Source organism: Myotis daubentonii, chromosome 2 (genome assembly GCF_963259705.1).
Source record: "Myotis daubentonii chromosome 2, mMyoDau2.1, whole genome shotgun sequence".
NCBI classification, from domain to species: Eukaryota; Metazoa; Chordata; class Mammalia; order Chiroptera; family Vespertilionidae; genus Myotis; species Myotis daubentonii.
Genome location: NC_081841.1, coordinates 2,485,206 through 2,509,015, shown reverse-complemented (window position 1 = coordinate 2,509,015; position 23,810 = coordinate 2,485,206). Strand labels below are relative to the sequence as shown.

General features: G+C 60.3%; 2 protein-coding genes across 3 annotated transcripts in view; one reads left to right on the top strand and one right to left on the bottom strand.

The window, feature by feature from the left end:
* KIAA0930 (KIAA0930 ortholog) overlaps positions 1-1,035 on the bottom strand; it is a 40,538-nt gene extending 39,503 nt beyond the window's left edge. The window contains exon 1 of the mRNA XM_059681386.1: positions 639-1,035. Within this exon, the coding sequence (XP_059537369.1) occupies positions 639-846 (208 nt within the window). The 5' untranslated portion in view covers positions 847-1,035. The remainder of the gene's footprint in view (positions 1-638) is intronic.
* Positions 1,036-12,767: 11,732 nt separating this feature from the next.
* On the top strand, positions 12,768-21,984 carry UPK3A (uroplakin 3A). 2 transcript variants are annotated; one of them, XM_059680892.1, is made up of 6 exons: positions 12,768-12,908; positions 14,800-14,955; positions 16,230-16,509; positions 17,947-18,029; positions 18,799-18,931; positions 21,787-21,982. In XM_059680892.1, exons 1-6 carry the CDS (start codon positions 12,857-12,859, stop codon positions 21,944-21,946), a joined length of 864 nt encoding a protein of 287 aa, XP_059536875.1. In that variant the 5' UTR covers positions 12,768-12,856; the 3' UTR covers positions 21,947-21,982. The 2 variants fall into 2 exon arrangements, with proteins under 2 accessions (XP_059536875.1, XP_059536876.1); XM_059680893.1 differs by lacking the exon at positions 14,800-14,955 and having other exon boundaries at positions 21,787-21,984.
* Positions 21,985-23,810: the final 1,826 nt, after the last annotated feature.

The following is a 23,810-nucleotide window of genomic DNA, read 5'->3' as shown; positions in this document are numbered from 1 at the left end:
TGGGCCCTCCTGGGAGCAGAACCGCACCCCGAGGGGCCGCAGGCCCTGCTCCCTCTGCCGCGCGGGGCGGGGGGGGGGGGCGTTCAGGGGACCACAGCCCAACAGGTCCCCGGTTACAGCGAAGGGCCAGGCAAGAGCAGGAGGACAAAGGCTCGGGAAGCCGGGACGTGGCCTCCGTGTCGGCTGGAAGGTCGGCCAGAGCCCGCGGGGCCCCGGCTCTGCAGTGATGGGCTGGGGGGCTCCCCAAATGCAGCGTCCACACTCCCTGCGGCGGCCCCGAGGCCCCGAGAGGACTTCCTGGAGCAGGAAGGGGCCTGGCAGCGCCACGGAAGGAAGAAGACGAGCCGAAGGAGACACCGATGACCCGGGAAATGGAGTGAGCGACGGGGAGCAGAGCCGGGAGCCGCTCGGGGGACCCACATCGGGGACGGAGGCAGAGGGGCACGGGATGACCCGGCGCGGGGACCTGGGGCGCAGGAGGGGACACGACACGCAGGGCGCCCCGCAGACACGCGCAGGGACAGACAGACAGAGACACGCACGGGACGGAGACGCGCAGACACCGGAGGCGCGCACAGCCCGGCCGGCCCGGCCCCGCCGCCCCAGCTCCGGCCCCGCCGCCCGCCGGCCGCACTCACCGAGGCCGCAGACCTCGCGGCGCAGGCTGAAGCGGCCGCGCTCCTCCGCAATGGCGCGCAGCATGCGCTGCAGCGAGCGCTCCTCGGCCTCCGCGCTGCCCGCAGGCTCGGGGGCGGCGGCGGCGGGCAGGACAGGTGGCCCGACCCGGAGCCCCGCGGGCGCGGGCGCCGAGGCGCAGGCCCAGCCCGGCGGCCGCGCAGAGGCCATGCCGGGCCCCGGCTCATCGCCCGCGCCGCGCCCGCGGGGACACCCGGCGTGCCCCGCCGCCCCCGCCCCGGCGCCGCCCGCCCCGAGCGCCAGAGAAGCCACAACCGCCTTTGTGCGCGTCGCCGCCGCCGCCGCCCGCTGAGCCCAGTGAGGCGAGCGCAACTCCGCGCCGCCTCCGCCCGCGCGCCTCAGGGCCGCCGGCCGCCCCGCCCTCTAGGCCTCGCCCCGCCTTCCAGGCCTCGCCCCGCCCTCCATGCCCCGCCCATCCCTCTAGGCTCCGCCCCACACCCTAGGTCTAGCCCCGCCCTCTAGGCCTCGCCCGGCACTCTAGGCCCCGCCCCACACTCTAGGCCCCGCCCCGTCTCTACGCCCCGCGCGGACCACCAGGCCCCGCCCACACGGCCTCCCGGCCACTTCCCGACTCACCTCCGGCTTCCCTGACCCTCCCCCGAGTCTCCAGGCCCCGCCCCTTCCTACCAGGCCCGTCCCCTGCCCGGCTTCCTCCGCCCCGAGGCCGCGCCGGACGGTCCCTTCCCCCGCAATCCTCCCACCCTCTCCTTCTTTGGCCCCGCCCACTTCCGAGAGGCGTGCCTCCGCCGACCACTCTCTTCCTCAAATGGTCCTTGCGATCCCGCCTCGAACCCCAGCCCAGGGTCTCCGGACCTTGCCTGGCCCCCGCACCCCGGTGGCTACTCACCTTCTCCAGGCTCTGGCCCCGCGGCCCTTTCTGAGACCCACCTCCGCTCCTGAACGCCTCCAGCAGCTTGAGTCCCGCCCATCGCAGCTTCCCGGCCTCCTACCCCGGCCGCCTCCTTCCTGGTGCTGCCCCGCGCGAGATTGGCTTTGTCACCCTCCCACCCGTTGTCAACCTCCCTCTCGCCACCAAGTTGCAAAGACTAGTTTCGCTGAGAACTTCCTGGAAGAACCCAGAAATGGGTCACACCCATCCCCCATGGAGAGGTCTCAGGGCCGGCCCTAGGCACTTCGGCTCAGCGAATAGGGCGTCGGTCCTCTACTGAAGGGTCCTGGGTTCGAATCCGACCAAGGGCACATACGTTGGTTTCAGGCTCAATTTCTGGCCCTAGTCGGGGTTTTTGCAGGAGGCAACCAATCCATGTGTCGCTCACATCAATGTTTCTCTCTGTCTCTCCCCTTCCCTCCACTCTCTCTCAAAAAAAAAATGTAATGGGAAAATATCCTCCGGTGAGAATTAACAAAAAAAAAAGAGGTCTCAAGGTGGCCCGATGGCAAAGCCCTTCCCGCCCACACTGGCATAGCGCAGGAGTGGCCAAGGGCTATGAGCCTGTTACCTCAGTTGTGCTTTATGGGGGTGTACCCTGAGGGTTGAATAGGGCTGAGGGGGGTGAGGGTGAGGAGGTAGGAGGTCAGCTGGGCATGTGATCCCGATGAAGGTCAAGGTCCGGCCTGGCATCCATCCATGTACTGGCATCTGCAGACAGAGGAAGACCTGGGTGAAGCAGCCAGAGGCCTCCCCCAGATCGCACCCCTGGCGGCCCACTTCCAAGGACAGGGCGCGATGGAGAGGGAGGGACAGAGCTGGGTCCCAGCTACCTGAATCTCCAGTCATCCCCACAGGCACACTAGCCTCCATTCCTCAGACCCAGCAAGGACGGTCCTGCCTCCAGGCCCCACCCTGTCCCTCCTCCCATTCCTTGTAAAACTCACTTCCTCGGGTTTGGGGGACCCCTGTGTCACCTCCTCAAAGAGCCTTCCTGCTTCAGGCCTCGCCTCTAATTCTGTGCCCATGTCTGGGCTTGGGGCTGGGGACTGGGGTTTGCTCTGTAAAGAAGCACGGAGTGAGGGGGGAATTAGTGAAGTGAATGATGGGCCGTGGGTATATCTCTCTCCTCTAGGCCTGTGTGCCCACCTGTAAAATGGGGCACAGGCCTGAGGGTTAGGCCTCCAGTTCTGAGTCTGCACAGCTGAGATTGGAGCTGGGGGGAGTGGGAAGTGGAAGCGTCTGCGCAAGGCTCAGAGGCCGGCATGTCCAATGGCCAGAGCCCGCCTGTTTCCCAAACTCACAAGTCCCAGCTATTCCCGCGTCCCTCCCTCTGCTCAGCTGTTCCCCTTGCTTCACATCCTGTCTTCACTACTGTGCTCACCGTCCCAGCCGCGTTCCCTGGGCAGCCATCTGATGGGGTCTGGCCCACGCACTGTGTTCCTATCCGCTTCACAAACTCCCTTCCTGCACCCGCTCACCCCATGGCTGCCTCCATAGACTGTGCCATAGGACCAGCATCGGCTCGACGAGCCCATACTTCCTGGCACCCGGCCCAGGACAGGTGCCAGGACATATCTGCTGAATGAATACATGAACGTCACTTGGGCCCCCTCCTTTTTATTTCAGTGCACGCCAGGTGATGTCCCATAGGGAATGTTTTCATGTCAATAGGCCTGGAGTCTGTTTGGGACTCACAGGGGGCATGAGCAGGGTTCCTGGGGCCACAGCGCATGCTCTGTTTCTTGATCTGGGTGCTGATTACATGGGTGGGTGGGTGTGGTCAGTTTGTAAAAATCAAGCTGCAACAGCGATTTTTTTAAAATGTAAATTCTTTATTGTTGAAAGTATTACATATGTCTCCTTTTTCCCCCATTGACCTCTCCCCGGCCACTCCTCCCTGCCTGCAATGGCAACTTATGCACTTCTCTATACACAGATAAAAATGATTTGGCCCTGGCTGGTATGGATCAGTGGTTAGAGCATCGGCCCGCACACCGAGAGGTCTCGGGTTTGATTCCCGATTAAGGGCACGTACCAGGGTTGGGGGTTTGCTCCCTGGCCCTGGCTGGAAGAGACAACCAGTTGATGTGTCTCTCTCACATCAATGTTTCTCTCTCTCACCCGCTCCTTCCTCCCTTCTTTCCACTATCTCAGAAAAGCCATGGAAAAATATCCTCAGGAGAGGATTAACAAAATAATAATAATAATAATAAATGATTTTAAAGCCTTGATAAAAATTCTGGTTTAGCCACATTTGCCCTGACAATGAAAATGTTTTCTTCGAAGAAGTGACATGCACATTGAAAGACCACTGAGAAGAAAAGGGTGTTGGCAGACTAATGGCCCCACAGGTGTCCACACCCTCCCCCCTGGATCCTGTGAATATACGCCCCCTTACATGGCAAAATGGGGTTTTGCAGAAGTGACTACGGGGATGGCCTTTGAGATGAGAAATGATCCTGGGTAATCCACGTGGGCCCAACCTCTCACCATGGGACCTTGGAGGGCCTGGGTCAGAGCGGGCAGGCGCAGGGGAGCCCGCAGTGTGACTTCCCTGGGCCTGGGCACTTCTGCCCTTGTGGGACCCTTCCTCCATTAAGAGTAATATTAATAAATAATTAACACTATTTACAACCGCTTCGATATGAAAACAGATATATCAGAGTTGTATGCTAAGATGGGTTCTTCTACACAAAAGTCCATTCTCCTTCTTCTGACTCCTACGGAACTCGGGTAAGTCCTCCGTGGGGTGGGGCGCGTTCCCATAGAGCCAGCACCGCCCTGACTCCGAACCGCCCACGGGGCGCCGCCAGGGGGCGCCAGACACCCGCGCGGCCCCACTGGGCAGCCGGAATGGGAGCTGGGCAAGGGCAGCGCATCAGCAAGCTGGGTCCTACTCTGGAGGCTCCAGCACACCCACTGGGGTCCCCAGAAACCTACCCCGTGCACCTCACGGCCCTTCTACCCACTGAGGTGCCACGGCCTCCAGCAAGTCTTCCTGGGCGGCAGGCTGGGCAAGGCGTCTCCCCTGGGCGCCCACAGCCTCCTGGGGCCCCGACCACACGGTCAGTCACTGTTTCCTTCTCTGAGGACAGTGGACAGTGAGTCCCCCGGCTGGGATGGGCCTGGGCCGCCCAGGAACCCTCGGGAATTGTTTTCAGGTGAATGACTCTGGGAGCGGGGAGCCCCACGCAGCTTTCCTGCGTCACTCCCAGCCTTGTGTAGGGCCGGGTGGCCACAGGCGCTCAGTAACGGGGCTCCCACCCATCCCGTCCTCTGTCTGGACCCCCCATTCCTCTGGAGGCTCAGGACCGGCCCTCCCAGCCTGCAGGGGAGACTCGTTGTCAGTTTGTGACAATAGTAAAGTGCTCAGATGTTGGAAATTATTTTCTTAAGTCAGTGAGTCGGAGGGATGCCGCTATCCCTGTAATCATGGGTTTCACGCCTGTGTTTTTATTTATTTATTTACTTATTTTAATCACCAGTTATCCTCCACCCCCTCCTCCACTTCCGCCCACCCCCTCACTCCTGTGTTGACCTTGCGGGAGGGGCGGGGTCGTGTGTCTGGCCCACGAGCGGCTTGGGAAAGGCTGGATGTGAGCACTGAGCCTCCTGCTCCCCAGGCTCCCCTGGGGGCCTCAGGCTCACACCCGCACCGTGAATGTGGGTCCTGGCACAGACAGGAGCGGTTCTGCCAGGTACACACCCTGCTCCAGCTCGGCCCGCTGCGTGACCTGAGGTGAGCTCCCGAACTGCTCTGTGACTCAGTTTCTTCATTTGTAAAATGGACTCAGGCAGTGGTTGGCAAACTGCAGCTCGCAAGCCACATGCGGCTCTTTGGCCCCTTGAGTGTGGCTCTTCTTAAGCCTTAGGAGGACCCTAATTAAGTTAATAACAATGTACCTACCTATATAGTTTAAGTTTAAAAAATGTGGCTCTCAAAAGAAATTTCAATCGTACTGTTGATGTTTGGCTCTGTTGACTGATGAGTTTGCCGACCACTGGACTAGGGGTATCAGAGCTGGGCCCCTCCCCCCATTCTCAGGGAGGCTGAGGAGACAATGGCTGCCCAGCACAGAGGGGTGCTGTGGGCTGGGACTGGGAGACGGGCCCAGGCTATCCTCTCTTCCCCTTTCGGGTTGGAAGCCAGGCTTCTACTCTCGCTGCGCCCCCAGCTTTCCGGAAGGATGCGACCTCAGCTATAAAAACAGGACAGTGGGGCCCACTTCCCCCAGGGTCGGCCAGGCATGCCATCGCTCCAAACCCCCGGTGCCAGGCACAGCTCCTGGGACACAAGCTGCCCCAGGGAGGTTGTGTTCTGTGCGAGGGGCGGGGGGGCCGCGGCGCTGGGACACACACACAGATGTCACACAGATAAGCCTCGGGGGACCCCCAACAGGTCAGGCCTGGAAGCTCTAGCGCACCGGCCCCCAGGACACCCGGCCCTCGTGCCCGGCTCTGTCCTTTCTCTGCGGAGCCCGTGGCTCTGAGATTTGGGATTTCTACTTGAGCCGCTGCCCATTCCCCAGGGCTCGGCCAGTGGGGCCCGGCTGGAGACTGCAGGGGTGGAGAGCGAGCTCAGGCCCTGCTTCCCTGCTTCTTTGCTGGGTGCAGCTGGCTTCTAGTAGATTCTCTCCTTGCCCCACACACAGACCTGGGGTAAACGTGGGTGCTGCCCGCCCGCCAGGGGCCGATGCCGCTTGCTGGCCTCCTGAGCCCGCAGCAGGCCGCAGCACCGCCTTTCCTGCTGGACCGGCATCCCTCGGAGCGCAGCAGGGCCCCGCCCTGGCGCCATTCCTGCCCCGAGAGGCCGAGCCCGCTCTGTGCTCTCTGAGCCTCTTCTTATCCGGTTGTGGCTTCATGTGACGCCGTGTGAGGTTATTGGCCGACTATCCCCTGTCCCTCATACGCGGCGCCCTGAGGGCCGGCTGTGCTCTGTCCCTGGCTGTTGGAGGGGTTCATTCCCAGCACACAGGTGGCTCTCAGGAAAGAGGCCCACGGTGTTCATGGAGCCCTGCGGACAGCTGGGGCTGAGCTAGGATGGGGACGGAACGGGAGGACTCGCTTCAGAGCTGGGCTGCTGGCAGGTGGGCAGGGCCAGAAACCACCAGGTCAGAGCCACTTCCCATCTGCGCTGGGAGGGGCACCGTCTGTGGAGGGGCGGGGGGGGGTACAGAAAGAGGGACAGGAACAGCGGCCTGTGCCACCCTGCGGGGCCTGCTGGTGGCTGCACCGGGTGGGGGTGGCTCGGGCTCACACGGGCCCCTGCGGGCTGGCTAGAAGTGCCTGGGATGGTCAAGGTTGTGGGAGTCCCAGGATCCAGCAGCAGGAGTCCCAGGATCCAGCCACTGCCCATGGCCTGGGGGTGCCCCACCTGCCCCTCCATTTCCAGCGCCCACGGCCCCCAGCCCCGCCCAGAACCCGGAGGCCCAGACGCAGGGAGCGGAGCCCATCCAGACTGGCAGCCCCGAGGCCGGTTCCGGCCCTGCCAGGAGTTGGGAAGTCACGCAGCTCAGAACCGTTCTCTCCTCTGTAAAGTGGGGTGGGGCCCCGGGGCTCCCAGGCTGCTGTGGGGCGAAGTGGAGGATGGAGGGAGGACTCGGGGGCCGACCCACCCGGGTGGGCCAGGGTGAGGGCCCCTGTGGTGGAGGGAGAGCCGTTCTGAGCATTTGGGGCTGGGCGGGAGCGGCCCCATGCCCGACAGCCTCCAGATCACACAGATACGGGGACATTAATGTCTAATCCGGCTTCATTCCAGAGATGGACAAACCAGTTTGCCACCATTCAACCAGGAAGCCTCACCCGCCCCAAGGCAAGGGGAGGGGGGCGGACCCCCTGACCCTCTGCCCTTTGACCTTGACGCGGGGCTCCAGGAGCTGCTCTGGGCCCCTGGGGGTCTGTGCCCAGCACTGGGACTGGACAGTGGGCAGCACCGGGGGACGCTCGTTAAATTCACGTGGTAAATGGGTCCCCCTACCTCCTGCCACCGCTCGGGTGTCACCAGGTGGGGAGCTGCCGCCCGCTCCACAAGCTCACAGAAGCCCCAGGACAGGCAGGTCCCTGGTGGACGCCACCCGGAGCGGGAAGCTCGCCGGAGTCTGACCGCTGCTCTGAGCTGCTGCGCGGCTTGGCCCGGCCGCTTCCCCCTCTCTGGGCTGCAGAGCCTCGATGGTAAGAGGAGAAACAGAAGGTCTAAAACCGATGTCCGGCCCGGCCAAGGTGGCTCCATGGTTGAGCCTAGAACAGCCGTGGGCAAACTACGGCCCGCGGGCCGGATCCGGCCGGTTCGGCTGTTCTATCCGGCCCTCGGAGCCGAAAGAGCGGAGGGTTCTCTTGCTCTCCCCTCCGCTCCTTCACCAGCAGCAGTGTTAACATGTATTAGTTCACGCAAACACTCCATCCATGCTTTTGTTCCGGCCCTCCGGTCCAGCTTAAGAACCCATTGTGGCCCTCGAGTCAACAAGTTTGCCCACCCCTGGCCCAGAACTATGAACCAGGAGGTCACGGTTCGATTCCCAGCTGGGGCAGGTGCCCTGGTTGCAGGCTCCACCCCGGATCGTGCAGGAAGGAGGCAGCCAATCAATGATTCTCATCCCTGATGTCTCTCTCTCTCCCTCTCCCTGCCTCTCTGAAGTCAATAAAGATGTATTTTTAATAACATAAGCTAAGGCTTTGTAAAGGGGCAGGGACTGGCCCAGGGAGAAGCCGAGCCAGGCCCTGGGGGAAGAGCCGGTGTGAGGGTGCGGGGATGGGTGGCTGCAGCTGGGAGCGAGGGGGGCTGTGAGCGCCCCTCAGAGCTGGAGGGGGTGTGTGAGCCCCCAGGGCCAGGAGCCTGGGCTTGTTCTGTTTTCAAGTGACTGAATCTCAAGGGGCAGAAACGCTGGGCTTCCAGGACCTCCCTGATGTGGCAAACGCTGAGAGCAAGGGGTGGGGGAGGGGGTACCCCCAACTGCCCTGACTTCTAAGGAGGAGACTCATGGAAATTGGCTCAGGCCGCTCTGACCCTCAGAGAAACATTTCTGGGTCAAGAATTTCCAGCCCATAAACCCCAGGTTTGCATAGCCTTTCACATGCCAGAGCTTCCTGCTCTGCGGCCTCCCTCCCGCCCAGGCTTCTGGGCCAGGGTTCAGGAAGCCGGTCTGATGGACAGAGACAGACAGACCGAAGTCACGCAGCTCAGGGCCCTGGAATCAACTTGATCAAAGAGGGGAAACACTTTCTTTACAAACACTTTTTGAGATGTCCACGCAGGGGGGCAGGCCACAGTGGGGAACACTTTCCACACGCCTCCCCGCTCCCCCCCCCCCCGCCGCAGCCCCCATGGTGTCTCCCAAAGGACCCTGCCCCCTAATTCCTTTCTCCCGCGCTTTCCCCAAACAGTCAGCATCTGTGCAGTGGGCACTTGCTCATAAATCCAAGATCTTATTTATTTATTTTTTTAAATATATTTTATTGATTTTTTACAGAGAGGAAGGGAGAGGGATAGAGAGTTAGAAACATCGATGAGAGCGAAACATCGATCAGCTGCCTCCTGCACACCCCCTACTGGGGATGTGCCCACAACCAAGGTACATGCCCTTGACCGGAATTGAACCTGGGACCCTTGAGTCCGCAGGCCGACTCTCTATCCACTGAGCCAAACCGGCCAGGGCCAAGACCTTATTTTTGCAGACCGTTTTGGGGCCTTAGCAGGTTATTATTTTAACACTCCTCCCCCCAATGTTCTCCCCATATTTGGGTGAAGCAGGGGAGCAGAGACCTTTTGCTTGTTTTTTCGTAGATCTGCCGAGTCTTGGAGAAAGGACAGCTCCCGGGCCTGCTCCCACTCACAGGCTTTGGGCTGAGCCGGCAGACCAGCTCTGCGGCCTCTGATAAACTCAGGTTTACACACTATCGCTGGACGAGAAATGTCAGCCCATAAACACGCTCGGAGGAACACCCCACCGTTTGCTCAAGAGTTTCTTATCTCGGGGCATTTTCTGTTCCCTGGAGATAGGATCTGATCTCCGCTCCTGGCACGTCAGTGCTGAGAGCCCTCCCCATTTCACAGGGGGGAAACTGAGGCCCAGAGAGAGGAACAGTGGGTTTCTGGCGGAGCTCAGAATCTCATTCCCAGCATTTAAAAAAATTAAATGTTTTTATTGATTTCAGAGAGGGAGGGAGAGGGAGAAAGAGATAGAAACATCAACGATGAGAGAATCATTGATCGGCCGCCTCCTGCACGCCCCCTACTGGGGATCGAGCCTGCAACTCAGGCATGTGCCCGGACCTGGAATGGAAACATGACCTCCTGGTTCTCAGGTCAATGGTCAACCACCAAACCATACCAGCCGGGCCAATATTTTAACTTAAAAAAATGTCAAAGCTATAGAAACACTTGCAGAACAGCACAATGAATGCCCATATTCACCAACTGCTAACATTATGCCACGTTCTCTTTATCGCTTGCTCTCTCTCTCACTCCATATACAAGTGTGTGCCTATTTGTTTCGGATACTGTGGCACTTCACCCATCAGACTCCGGCGTGTGCCTCTTTCGTAACCACAACACCGTGGTCACGCCTGGGAAATTTAACATGGAATCAATACTGTCATCCAGTACACATTCCCCAATACGGATTTCTCTCGTTGCCGCCCTGACTACAATAGTGTTTGTGACAGGTGATCAGTTTTTACCTGAGGACTAGTCGAGGGCCGCGGGGGGCAGCTGGTCCTGTCCCCCGGTCTCCTTCGGTCCCCAGTGTTTTCCCTTGTGGTTGCCTTTGTCGGTCATGACACTGACATTGTCCACGCATCCAGGAGCTGGCTGGCAGGAAGTCTGTTTCGCGTTGATTCGATTCGGATTTCACTTCTGGGACAAGAGCAGCGCTTCTCAGAGCCATGACCCCGGAAGCCCTTGAGCTCAGCCCGTCGTCCGTCCCTTTATCGGTGATGTTCGGCTCATTTCGTCACGTTGGTGTCCCCAGATCCCTGCCAGCGTGTTCCCTAACATCCTCCCATCCTGGCTTTCACCAGCCTCCTGTGCCAGCGCCTCTGCCCAGCCCGTGACCCTTCCGCTCTCCTGTCCTTCCTCGGCTCTTCTTGACCTTTCCCGAGCCAGTCCTAGGGCCACCCCGCTCCAAGGGGCCTGGTGCCTGTCCCTGGGGAATGGGATTTCGGATCCAAGAGTGCGCAGGGAGCTCATTGCATCCACGCCCTTCCAGGAGACAGGGCTTGGAATTCATCGTTATTTTTTTTTTTTTAGCAACACTTCTAATTAAGAACACCTGGCCCCGCTGGCGTGGCTCAGTGGCTGAGCATCTTCCCATACGTCAAAGAGGCCACCTGTTTGATTGCTGCCCAGAGCACAGGTCCGGTTGCAGACTCCATCCCCAGTAGAGAGCGTGGAGCAGGTAGCGGATCGGTGTTTCTCTCTCATGGATGTTTCTACCTCTCTCTCCTTCTCTCTCTAAAAATCAATAAAAGCATAGTTTAATAAACAAAAACAGAACACCATAAAGTTTCTCTCTCTCCTCCTTTCCATTCTCTGTCATCTGCAGTGAGTGAGGCCTGGGTCCCAAGTTCCTTCAGAACGGCTCCGCCTCCCCCGGGCTCTGTGACAGTCCCCTTGTCCAGAGAGTATCTCCACCGAGGACGTGCAGGCAGCCAAGCTCGGTCCAGTCCTCTCGGACGGTCTTTTTTTTCCCGTGTTCCTGCATGTGACTGTCATCAACGCAATGCACGGGGTCACTGGTTTCTATGGGGCTCAGTTCACCTAAGAACGAAAGGGCCTTTCAAGGACGGGCACACGCATTTGTTAAGATCGATCAGGATAGCTATTCAGGGCCATCGATTCTGGCAGGAACCCACCTCCTCTCTTATTGGGAGGCAGGCGATGGGCATGTACGTGACAGGGAAGGGGAGCCGTGGCATCCACAGGGGGAGGCGCTTCTGCTGTGCAGACGACATAGCTCAGCGCCTCGAGTTCTAACCACTGTTTCATTTCCGTCCAGGAGCCACCGGCCCGGTGCTTGGTCGGAACGGCCGCCTCGTTATGACTGCAGATTCTTCGGGAAGCGAGGTTGCGTGGGCCCGTCGGAAGGTTACTTTGCCCAGCTTCGTTTCCACATTCCAGGGTGTGAGGTCTGACACGCGGCCGCTCCTCTGGGATGGGGCGCTGGCTCCGTTGGCAAGGGGCTCGCTTGTATTACTGTTCGCAGTTCCAGGGCTAGTCCTCCCCATCCCTGCAGATCTACTTTCAGTGATAGATGTAAAATGTCATCTTTAAGGTGCGCTCGGAGAGGGGCATGGGTCCTGGTGCTGGAAGGAGCCGCTAGTCCAGGCGGAGCTGCGTCACTATTTTCCGGTGCTCCCCCTGGGCGGGCCTCATCCTGTTCCATCCCGTCTGAAGTGCCCGGTCTGGGCAGCAGGACCCCTGCGCTCCACCAGCTGGGCCTTTCCAGGGCGTCCGCGTGCGGCCTTGGCCTTGTGGGGAGCTGAAAGGGTCAGCCACAGACCTCCAGACCCGCACAGACCCAGGACTTCAAGGCTTACGCTTCCATGATAGCACTTAAAAATAAAAGTTTTGAGAGAGAGAGAGAGAGAGAGAGGGAGAGAGAGAGAAACATCGATTTGTTGTCCCACTTATTTATGCATTCACTGGTTGAGTCTTGTATGTGTCCTGATTGGGGATCAAACCTGCAGCCTTGGCCTATGGGGACGGGGATGGGGATGATGCTCTAACCACTGAGTGCCCGACCAGGGCCCATGGCAGCGCTTCCCCTGGTTAACCTGGTTCCTCTTCGCAAGAGCCAGTGAGGGTCTGACACTTAGTAGGGTCTCTATGAGCAGTTGGAGGAATTAGAGTCCCCATTTTACAGGATGGAAACTGAGGCTCAGAGAGGGGTGGCTTGCCTCCCCGCACCTCAGGTATCATTACGCGAGAGACACGGTGAAAGCAGGCCCAGGCCTCTGCACTCAGTAGGCACTTTGGTAACAGCTCCCGCACGGACCGAGGCCTGATGCCTTCTGCAGGGCACCTTGCGGGCCGGGAGCCCGGGGCGTGGCGTGGAGGGGCGTATGTAAATAGTCCTCCAGGAGGCCGCGGATTGGCCGGGGCGGGGGCGGGACGTATGTAAATAGTCCTCCAGGAGGCCGCGGATTGGCCGGAGCGGGCGGGGGCGGGGCGGGGCGCCGAGAGCTCAGGGCTGGCAGGTGTGCGGCGGGGAAGAGGCGCGGAGTTCGTCCGCGGGACCGGCCGCCCCGCTCCTTCGTGGCTCGTCCCGGGCGATGCCTTCGCTCGGGGCCTGGCTGGCCCTCGGCTGCCTGCGCTTGTGCCTCGGTAAGCGGTGATGAGAGGAGGGGGCCGAGCTCCGGGAGGGCGGGCAGCTGCGCCCTGGGGCGTGTCCTGCGCCGGGACCCTCCCGAGGAGTGGAGAGAGGGGCCCGGATGGACGGGGCGGTGGGGAGGGAACTGCATTTATTCGCCGGGAACGGCGGGCGCCTGCTCCGCGGCGGGCCCCGTGCCGCTCGGGAGCCCGGGATTAACCATCGCCAACCCTGATTTACAAGCTTCCTCTGCTGGGGCTCCCAGGGCCCAGGGGTGGGGGGAGCCCTGTGGTGGGTGCCGCGGAAGACAGACAGGGAGTGGGGCTGTGGGGAGCAGAGAAGGCACTGGACTAGACTGGGGGGCTGCCTGGATGGGGGATGAAGGGATGCTCCCGATGAAGGCACAGCCCGGCCGCTCAGAGGGAGGGAGGTGGCATGGACTATCCTGGGAACCTCTCCATTGTCCACCCGAGGGGCTGGAGCTCGGGGTGAAGCGTGTGCCTAGAGGAGAGGCTGGAGACCCCGTGAAGCAAGGCCAAGTTGTCCGGACCTCGCTGCCCCGCCAGAGGCGGGACTGCACTGAGGGCAGCGGGGCCAGGGCAGGGCCTGGCCGCAGAGGACAGGGTCAGATGGGCACACCAGGGAGCAGGGGATGGGGAGGGCTTGTTACCAGGGCTCAGGTGAAGAAGGGGGGGCTCCACGACTGGGCTGCCGGGAAGGGGTGCTTAGGAGGGGCAGTGGGGCTCTGCAGGGCTGTGGAGGGAGAGAGGGGGCGGCGGTTCAGTTGGCCTGCCGGTGCCTGGCCAGGTGGCTGGGTGGGGTGTGTGTGTGTGTGTGTGTGTGGCTGGCTGGGTGGTGTGTGTGTGTGTGTGTGTGTGGCTGGCTGGGTGGTGTGTGTGTGTGTGTGTGTGTGGCTGGCTGGGTGGTGTGTGTGTGTGTGTGTGTGTGGCTGGCTGGGTGGTGTGTGTGTGTGTGTGTGTGTGTCTGGCTGGGTGGTGTGTGTGTGTGTGTGTGTGTGTGTGTGGCTGGCTGGGTGGTGTGTGTGTGTGTGTGTGGCTGGCTGGGTGGGATGTGTGTGTGTGTGTGTGGCTGGCTGGGTGGTGTGTGTGTGTGTGTGTGTGTGGCTGGCTGGGTGGTGTGTGTGTGTGTGTGTGTGTGTGTGTGTGGCTGGGTGGTGTGTGTGTGTGTGTGTGTGGCTGGCTGGGTGGGGTGTGTGTGTGTGTGTGTGTGTGGCTGGCTGGGTGGGGTGTGTGTGTGTGTGTGTGGCTGGCTGGGTGGGGTGTGTGTGTGTGTGTGTGTGTGGCTGGCTGGGTGGGGTGTGTGTGTGTGTGTGTGTGGCTGGCTGGGTGGTGTGTGTGTGTGTGTGTGTGTGTGTGTGGCTGGCTGGGTGGGGTGTGTGTGTGTGTGTGTGTGTGTGTGGCTGGCTGGCTGGGTGGGGTGTGTGTGTGTGTGTTTGTGTGTGTGGCTGGCTGGGTGGGGTGTGTGTGTGTGTGTGTGTGGCTGGCTGGGTGGTGTGTGTGTGTGTGTGTGTGTGTGTGTGGCTGGCTGGCTGGGGTGTGTGTGTGTGTGTGTGGCTGGCTGGCTGGGTGGGGTGTGTGTGTGTGTGTTTGTGTGTGTGGCTGGCTGGGTGGTGTGTGTGTGTGTGTGTGTGTGTGTGGCTGGCTGGGTGGTGTGTGTGTGTGTGTGGCTGGCTGGGTGGGGTGTGTGTGTGTGTGTGTGTGTGTGTGTGGCTGGCTGGGTGGGATGTGTGTGTGTGTGTGTGTGGCTGGCTGGGTGGTGTGTGTGTGTGTGTGTGTGTGTGGCTGGCTGGGTGGGGTGTGTGTGTGTGTGTTAGGAGGACGCAGAGGGTGCCCGCGGTGTGGACAGTTCTGCGGGGTCAGGCCCTGTCTGCACTGCTTCCCCCAGGTGTGACCCTCCAGCCCCAGCTGGCCAGTGTCACCTTTGCCACCAACAACCCCACCCTGAGCACCGTGGCCCTGGAGAAACCGCTCTGCATGTTTGACAGCACAGAGGCCCTCAACGGCACCTATGAGATCTACCTCTACGTCCTGCTCGACTCGGGTGAGGGCCCTGCTCCCCTCCGGCCACGGCCACAGCCACGCTGAACGGGTCTGACCTGTCCACGGAGGGGGGGGGAGGTGGAGGGGTGCTCCTTCCCTGTGAGGAAACCACCCCCGCACCTCACCAGCCTGACTGTGTCTGCCTGAGCCAGCGCGGGCTGGGCCCTGAGGGACACCCTGTGTGGGGGGCGTTATGACAGCACCGGCCTCCGAGCACCCACCGCCTCACGCAGGTGCCTGGCGCCCCGAGAGCTGATATTTACGGCTGCCCACAGGTAAATAAGTGCCCTTGAGCAGCAGGGTTTGAGCTGCACGGGTTCACTTAGATGCAGATTTTTTTCAGCAAATACTGTAACTGCGTTTTTTCTTACGACAGTTCCTTTCTCTTACTGTATTATAAGAATACAATCTGGAACCCATATACGTACACAAGAAGTGTTAACTGACTGTTGATGTTATTGATAAGGCCTCCCTCCACAGAAGGCTATTGGTTAAGTTTCGGGAGTCGAAAGGGATATGCAGATTCCCCCTGTGCCCGCCCCCCCCCCCCCCCATAGTTCAGGCGTCACATGCATTAGGTTGCCCGTCACAGAGCAAAGAATGAAGGCTCCGAGGGGCCGAGGGACTCACGGGGCCGCCGGAGCGGACGGCGAACCCAGGCTCTGGCCCTCAGGCCCAGCTCTCCCCGAGGCGGCTCCAGGTCGGTGTTTCCCAGCGAACCTGCTGGCTCCGGTCCAGCCTTCCCCGGTCACAAAGGAACCCAGTGCCCACCTCTTACATTTCTAGCAACCAGCCACTTACAGCACCTCACTCAGGTCATCAACGTCACTTTTCCAGCGAACACTGATTGGCCGCCTGCCTGGGCCCGAGCTGTGGGCTGGCGGGCCTTTCTCTCCCAGTTCCCAGGCCTCATCACCCGCTGGGCAGGAGGAGACGGAGGGCCGGTCAGGTCTGGCTGCTCCCCCTGAGCCTGTGACCCTCCTTTTCTCTTTCACACCAGGCAGAATCCAGGGCTCTCGGCAAGGAAGCGACAGTGGCTGTCGGGTGGGAGGCTTACAGGCCTGTGCCAGGAGGGTGTGCATGAGAGCTGCACACAGGGCCGGCACCTCCATTGCACAGGGAGCCCTGAGGGTGGGGACTGAGCCTGTGCGTGCCTGCGACCCGGGGCCCAGCACAGCGCTGGCTCAGAGGGTGCTCGGGGGGCGTTTGATGAATGACTGAGTGAGTGACTGAGCTGGGGTGGCCGGGACCTCACTCCCGGCACCACCCCCACAGCCAGCTCCAGGAACGCCTCCGTGCAGGACGGCACCAACACCCCGCTCAGCTCCACGTTCCAGCAGACGGCAGGAGGGAGGACGGGCCCCTACAAGGCCGCGGTCTTTGAGCTGACCCCCTGCAGCGACCTGCCCAGCTTGGACGCCGTGGGGGATGTGGCCCGGGCCTCGGAGATCCTGAATGCATACCTGATCAGGGTGGGCGACAATGGGACCTGCCTGTCGGACCCTAACTTCCAGGGCCTCTGCAACCCGCCCCTGTCGGCGGCCACGGAGTACAGGTGGGTGTGGGTACCTGCGCGAGCCAGCAGTGTGCCCCAGCCTCGCCTGACTTGGGAAGACCCCGTGTGTGAGAGGCCACATGTCTGAAGAGCCTACTATGTGCCAAGACCATCTCGGGTCCCATAAAGGGCTTCCGGGGTGTGCTGCTGGGCACAGGGCCCCGTGCTCAGAAGAGCCCCCACTTGGCTTGAAATTCTCAGTTTTGCAACAAGGGTCCTGAATTTTCATTTTGCACAAGTTATGCACCTGGTCCCGGCCCATCACCCAGGTGGCAGTCACCCACACAACCCCCTGCACTTGACGGGGAAGGACATTGTGGTCCGGAGCGGGAGGGAGCCACCTGGTGGAAAGCTGGGGCCCAGCATGACCGGGAGGCCTGGCTGAAGCTTCGCCAGCTCCCAGCCCACCCTCTGCTTTTCCTGCCTCCCTCCCGCGCACCTGGGTGTGGCCACCCCACCACAGTGGGTCCCTCAGCCATGCCCACAGGTGGGGGCTCAGCCCCGACCCATGGCCAGGGGGCTTACCTGGTGCCAAAGCCTCTCTTGTTACCATGGAGATGCCTAGGTTGGGGTCTCCGTACCTCCCAGGCTGCACGTGGGGGCCAGGCCATCACTCCCCTGCCATCCTCTCCCCTCCCTTCCTTTGGCCCCAGTCACCAGGCAGGACAGGAGCCCTGTCCCCTCTGCCCCCCTCAGCCTCCCTCCCTGCTGACCTGGATCTCTCCCTCCTCCTGGATGGCAAAGCTCACCGCCTGGGGACACATCTGTGTCCCAGCCTCTTCCCGCCCCGGAGAAGCGGGGGTTAGAGATTTTAGGAGCCTTATTTTTGCTTCTTTACATGTTGAGCTAGAGGCTGTCAATTTCTTAGTTCTCAGAACATCCATCATTTTAAACTGACCTTCAGTCGGCTATGGGCATTTGGTACTGTAGCTCCTGATCTTCCTTTAGGATTCTAATGCTGGGTGGGGTTTTCTTCATGTAAAATGTAGGCCTTATCCCAGAGCCATGGGTGTGGGAATGGATATTATTATTCAAGCCCCGTTTGTGGGACCAACGGCCAGGCTGGGAGCAGTGGAACGCAAAAGTGCAAGGAGGATGAAGGGTCAACACTCATCAGATACACTACACGCGTCATGCAGGCCATAGAGGAGCAGAGGGGCTCCCGGAGGGAGAGTCTGGAGGGGACCCCTGATGCTGAGGGCTGCCTGGAGGAGGTGGCACCTGAGCTCAGGAAAGGGTCCCGGCAGTGATATTCAGCGAAGGTGCTGATGCAAAGCCCAGCACCGCTCTGTTGCCCAGAGCCCACCCGTGGCCTCCTGGATTGCCATCTAGAAGTCCCCGCTCTGTCCCCCACTCCAGCCACCCTAATCCCTCCCACCTCCAGGTGGCCGGGCTCACAGGATGGATGGAAGTCATCCGAGCTCCGTCTCCTTTCAGGTTCAAGTACGTCCTCGTCAATATGTCCTCGGGCTTGGTGCAGGACCAGACCCTGTGGTCGGACCCCATCCGAACCAACCGGAGTGAGTGGTGGGAGTGGGCGGGGGGCGGGCGGGAGTGGATGGTGGTGTGTGGGGAAGGTTCCTCAAGGGAACCTGGGAAAGCAGACTTGGGTTGTCACTCTGAAAATGCTCCCAGACACAGGCAGGCCACTGGGTGATGAGGAAAATGCATTTTAAAACAACTGAGTCTTCCCCTGGACACTGTTTGACACTGGCCAGAGCAGGGGGAGCCCTGGGCACCTGCTCCATCGCCCAGGGCCCTCTGCTTCGCCTTAAATAGTTTGTAATCTGCATCCCACCCACCTCACCCGAAGGCCTGTGTAACTGAAAGTTATGCACAGAGACAGTTAAAAGAGGGAGAGCCTGGCCAGTGTGGCTCAGCGGTTGAGCATCAACCTGTGAACCAGGAGGTCATGGTTCGATTCCCGTTCAGGGCACAGGCCCGGGTTGTGGGCTCCAGCCCCAGTAGGGGGTGTGCAGGAGGCAGCCGGTCCATGATTCTCTCTCATCATTGATGTTTCTATCTCTCCCTCTCCTTTCCTCTCTGAAATCAATAAAAAACTATTTTTAAAAAAGGAGGAAGAGACCAGACACACTCAAGAGAAAGTTGGGAATTGGGATGTGGGGACACGCACCTCAAGGCAGGGGGAGACAGTCCCGGAACTGGGTCCCCCTCGTCCCTGGGACCTGCTGCTGGGAGCCAGCAGCCACCAGGGCTGGGAAGACGCTGTGCATCCTGGGAGGGCTGGGGGTGCAGCGTCTGGGGAGTCATGGGCCTGTGTCCTGCTAGTCACCCCGTACTTGGCAATCGACACGTGGCCCGGCCGGCGGAGCGGTGGCATGATCGTCATCACGTCCATCCTGGGCTCCCTGCCCTTCTTCCTGCTCCTGGGCTTTGCCGGCGCCATCGTCCTGAGCCTCGTGTGAGTACCCACAGCCGGAGGCAGGACTCGGGGACATGCGGACACGCTCCCCTGGGAGGGTCCTCGGAGGCAGAGGGAGCCCAGCAGGCAAGGGAGCCGCCTTACCCCTGGGCGGGGTGGGGCCTGGGAGTGGGGGCTGAGTCCTGGGGCTCCCAGGGTCAGGGTCAGCCTGGTGGGAGGGGTTTGTGGGCAGATGCCAGGTCTGACACCTACCAATGCACAAGCTTGGGCACGTATCCTATCTCCGGTGCCTGAGGATCCCCTTCCGCAGAAGGCAGATACTAATAGATATTACCCTCCCTGGGGTTGTGAAAGTCACGTGAAGGGTTGTGAAGGTCACGTGAGATAATCCCTAGTCTTCAAGGAATCGCCCAGGAGCTGAACAAGTAGTGCATTTTGTTGTCATTGTAATTCATCCAACTGCAGTCCAGGTGGGGAAACTGAGGCCTGAGGGAGAAGGGTGGCCCAAGGTCCCACAGCCAGTCAACACAGGCGGGACCAGAGCCCAGTCTCCTGACTTCACTCCCAGCCCTGATGTGTGTCTGTTTGGGTCAGACTCAGCCTCCGGGGGACCTGCAGCAGCCATCGGGGCTGCCTGGTGGCAGACAGGTGTGCGCACAGCCCATTGTTCCTGGGAGGATTGAGCAGGGCGTGAATCAGGGCAGGAGCAGGTGCTGTGGGAGCCGGAGGCGGGCAGGGCAGATCCTGCCTGTGTTGTAGGCAGGAAGGGCACCTGGTGTCTGACCATGGGGTCAGACCAGTCCTGGGTTCGGCAACTTCTGTACTCGGGCTCTGGCTAGGAACGAATTCAGAGCCAAGACCCAAACTGTAGAACATCCCTCTATATAAAAGCCTAATATGCAAAGTGTCCCCTCGGGAAGTCGACCTTCGACCAGGAGACCGGGAGTTTGCTTGCTCGCTATGATGTGTGCTGACCAGCAGGGGGCGGTGTGGAACAATGAAAGGCCCCGGCTAGCAGCCAGCAGCCGCTAGGGACCCTACCCATGCACACATTTTGTGCACTGGGCCTCTAGTCCTAGATAATAAAGGGGTGATATGCAAATTGACGGTCACACCCTCACACAAGATGGCCACCCCCATATGGTCACACGATGGCTGGCAGGGGAGGGCAGTTAGGGGCGACCGGGCCAGCAGGGGAGGGCAGTTGGGGGCGACTGGGCTGGCAGGGGAGGGCAGTTGGGGGCGACTGGGCTGGCAGGGGAGGGCAGTTGCGGGCGACTGGGCTGGCAGGGGAGGGCAGTTGGGGGCGACAGGGCCAGCAGGGGAGCAGTTAGGCATCAATCAGGCTGGGAGGGGAGTGGTTAGGGGGCAATCAGGCAGGCAGGCGAGAGGTTGGGAGCCAGCAGTCCCGGATAGTGAGAGGGATGTCCGACTGCCCATTTAGGCCGATCCCACCAGGGGTCTAGGTCCCCACTGATTGACTGGCCGGCACCCGGGCAGGGTCATTAGTCAGTGCAGCTGGACCTGAGGCAGCCAGGGTGTCACTTGTCTGGTTTTGCTGCTTTTGCAGCTGAGGCCCAGATGTTATCTCTAGGGAGGAAAGGTCAGGTGGTCTAAACCACGTGACCCATGATATGATTCCAGAGAAAAAGTCACCCTGGGGGTGAGGTCCCACCTTACAGTTGTCACTGGGGCTTTCCAACCTGGTGACCTTCTGTACCTGGCCCGTCGTCCTTGCTCTGCTCCCGTCTGTCTGGCTGCCCAGCACACCTGGCGCACCAGGCGGGGCTCCTGGAGGAAGGAGCAGCAGGAGCCCTCTCTCCTCAGGACGGGTGGATGGAGGTCACACGCAGGTGCTGCTCAGAGCGAGGGAGCCCCGGGGCTGTGGAGGTCCCGAGGGTGCCTGTCCGGGGGGAGTGGGCAGCAAGTGGGACAGCTCCCTGGAGTAGGTGAAATAGTGGGGCAGGTGGAAATCAGCCAGGCAGGAAAAGATGTGGGAGGGTCCAGGGTGGGGATGGGGCTGTGAACTTGAAAATCAAGTTGCCTTCTGACATTTAAATGAATAAAAACACAGCCCTAGCCGGTTTGGCTCAGTGCGTAGGGCGTCAGCCTGCGGACTGACGGGTCCTGGGTTTGATTCCCGGTCAGGGTTGCCGGCTTGATCCCCAGTAAGGGGCGTGCAGGAGGCAGCTGACTGATGATTCTCTCTCATTGTTGATGTTTCTCTCTCTCTCCCTCTCTAAGATCAATAAAAATATATTTAAAAAATTAATTAATGAAAACACAAATAATAGATGAGATTAGCCTGGGAGCAGTCAGGAGGTGGTGATGCCCCTCCCTTGGGGCGACGCCCTAATCTGGCCCCAAGGCCCTGTTACACGTTAGCCTGATTCTTCCCTTTGTCCCTGCTATCGTCTCTGGCTCCAGCTGCACAGAGCTTGTCACCTTTGCCCCAGACCCCCAGCCATTCCTATCATTGCCCGAAATGCCTTCCTGTACCCTCACTCTTCTCCTTTAGGGCCAGGTGAACTGCCGCCTCCTCCAGGAAGCCCCCCTGTGGCTCCCACCCGGAGTTGTCCATTCTGTGTGGTCATTGCTGTGGTCTGTCTCCCTGTACAACCCTAGCTCTTTAGGGACAGGGGCAATGGCCTCCAGTGTCCAGCTCAAGGTAAAACCTGTAGGCTGTTCACTTAGTTCCAAAGGGTGACCCTTTCCTTATCCCAGGACGTGGCCCACAGTGAGTGCTCAGGAGAGGCTGGTCGACTGAACGAACACATAAGACGTAAGACGGCATCTGTGAAAGCAATGTCTCAGCAGGAAGGCCCCTGAGCAGCTCACGGGGTTCGGGCTGGCTCTGCACCCCTAACCCTGGCTCTCTCCATCCTCTCCGTCAGGGACATGGGCGGTTCTGACGGGGAAATCACACACGACTCCCAGATCACACAGGAGGCCGCCCCCAAGCCCCTGGGCACCTTGGAGCCTGCGTACGCCGCGGTGAACCGGGGGCTGCAGCTGGACAAGGCCGAGGTGTATGGCGGCAAGCTCCCGGACTGAGCCCCGCGGGCCCTGCACGGTGGCCTCAGGCTCCTGGCCCCACCCACGGCGGAGCAGGGCCAGGAGTCCAACTGCAGGAGCAATTTTGGTAAATTCTTCCCAAGAATTTGAGTTCAATAAATATTTACAGAAAGAGTGAGCCAATCAATGAATGAATGCACGTGTATCGAGGGCGTGGCCAGGGGACTGATTTTCACTCAAAGCCAAGGTGGCGAAGGCAGAGTCGGGGCTGTGGGAACGTGGCTGTCCACCCTCGCCTGTGAGAGGAAAGCCAGCCCCTCTGTGACCGCCGTTAGGGCCCGTGAGCGGGCTGTGTGCGCAGCCATTGGATGTTGTTTGGGTTTGCTGGCTGCGAGGTACTAGAACCCTGGAACCAAAATGAGTCCTGGGTGCAGCCCTGCTGGTAACTCACCTTGTTACCTCCGCACTCATCTCTCTCTCTCTGGACTCAGTGTCCTCACCTGTGAAATGGGCTGATGTAAACTGTGAACTTCAAGGCCATGCAAGCCTGGGCTCCTTCACAGCTTTCCGGTCCCAGTGGGAGGACCTCAGAGGCTGCAGGACACGGGAGGGTGTCAGGGTCACTCAGGGGTGAAGAGTCTCTCCAGCCCCGGGTCTCTGCTCAGATGATTCAATTCTGTCTTCTGAGCCAGGTAGCAGGCCTGCTTCCCGTCGTGGAAGGAGAAGAGGTTTGTCAGAGCGTGGCGGTCAGAGCAGGAGCACAGCCCAGCCGGCTGACGGGTGCTCTGGGGGCATGCGGGGTGCTGCGGGGGCACACGCACAAGAGGGACCCCCAAGCTGCAAAGGCAGGCAGCAGAGGCCGGGAGAAGGAGCCTGGGGGCTGGGAGGGGCCTGGAGAAGCCAAAGCTGTTGTGGGTCAGTCCGGGTGGTGGGAGCCACAGGAGCCACGGGAGCGAGTCCCTGGGCCCGGGAGCAGGAGGAAGGAGTGGTGGGTGCTGTGCCCAGGCCACCTACTGGCTCCTCCAGACCGTCCCGTAGGCCCAGGAGGCTGGCCTGGGCACTGACACTCCCTTCCCATCGCAGGCCCCTCCCCAGAGCCCCCCCAGCTCTCCCTGAGACCCCGCAGCAGAGGGAGGCGGCGCTTCCCCAAGTCGGCCCTGGTTAAACACGCATGAGAGCTTGCCTTCTGCTCTACACCATGCCCGTGCTCGTTTATTTTTTAAATGGAGGTGAGAGTCGCAGGACATAAAATTACCCATTTAAAGTGAACAATTCGGGGGCATTTAGCACATTCTCAATGCTGTGTAGCCACCATCGCTGTCTAGTTCCAGAACCGATTCCTCGCTGAAACCGGTTTGGCTCAGTGGATAGAGCATCGGTCTGCGGACTGAAAGGTCCCAGGTTCGATTCCGGTCAAGGGCATGTACCTGGGTTGCGGGCACATCCCCAGTAGGAGATGTGCAGGAGGCAGCTGATCGATGTTTCTCTCTCATCGATGTTTCTAACTCTCTATCCCTCTCCCCTCCTCTCTGTAAAAAGTCAATAAAATATATTAACAAAAAAACCAAAAACCGATTCCTCACTCCTAGCAGTTCCTCCCCTATCAATGGAACCCTGTATGTCAACTCTCATTATTACCATTTTTTAGCCTCATCTGAGGATGTTTTTCTATTGGTTTTTAGAGAGAGTGGAAGGGAGGGGGGAGAGAGAAACATTGATGTGAGAGAGACACTTGGATTCTTTGCCTCCCACATTCGCCCTGGGGCTGGGGCCTGAAACCCACTTACATGCCCTTGATCAGGAGTCGAACCTGGGACCCTTCCGTCGGTCCAGTGCTCTAACCATGGAGCACACGGGCCAGGCTCACCCCTCATTATTGTTCCGCCTGGATCACAGCGCCCTC

What these genes read in the sequence shown, in the direction of transcription:
- UPK3A (XM_059680892.1), top strand. Translation starts at nt 12,857, where the DNA reads ATGCCTTCGCTCGGGGCCTGGCTGGCCCTCGGCTGCCTGCGCTTGTGC. An exon ending in CTACGTCCTGCTCGACTCGG is followed by an intron (nt 14,956 to 16,229) that starts GTGAGGGCCCTG and finishes CCACCCCCACAG; the next exon opens with CCAGCTCCAGGAACGCCTCC. An exon ending in TCGGCGGCCACGGAGTACAG is followed by an intron (nt 16,510 to 17,946) that starts GTGGGTGTGGGT and finishes GTCTCCTTTCAG; the next exon opens with GTTCAAGTACGTCCTCGTCA.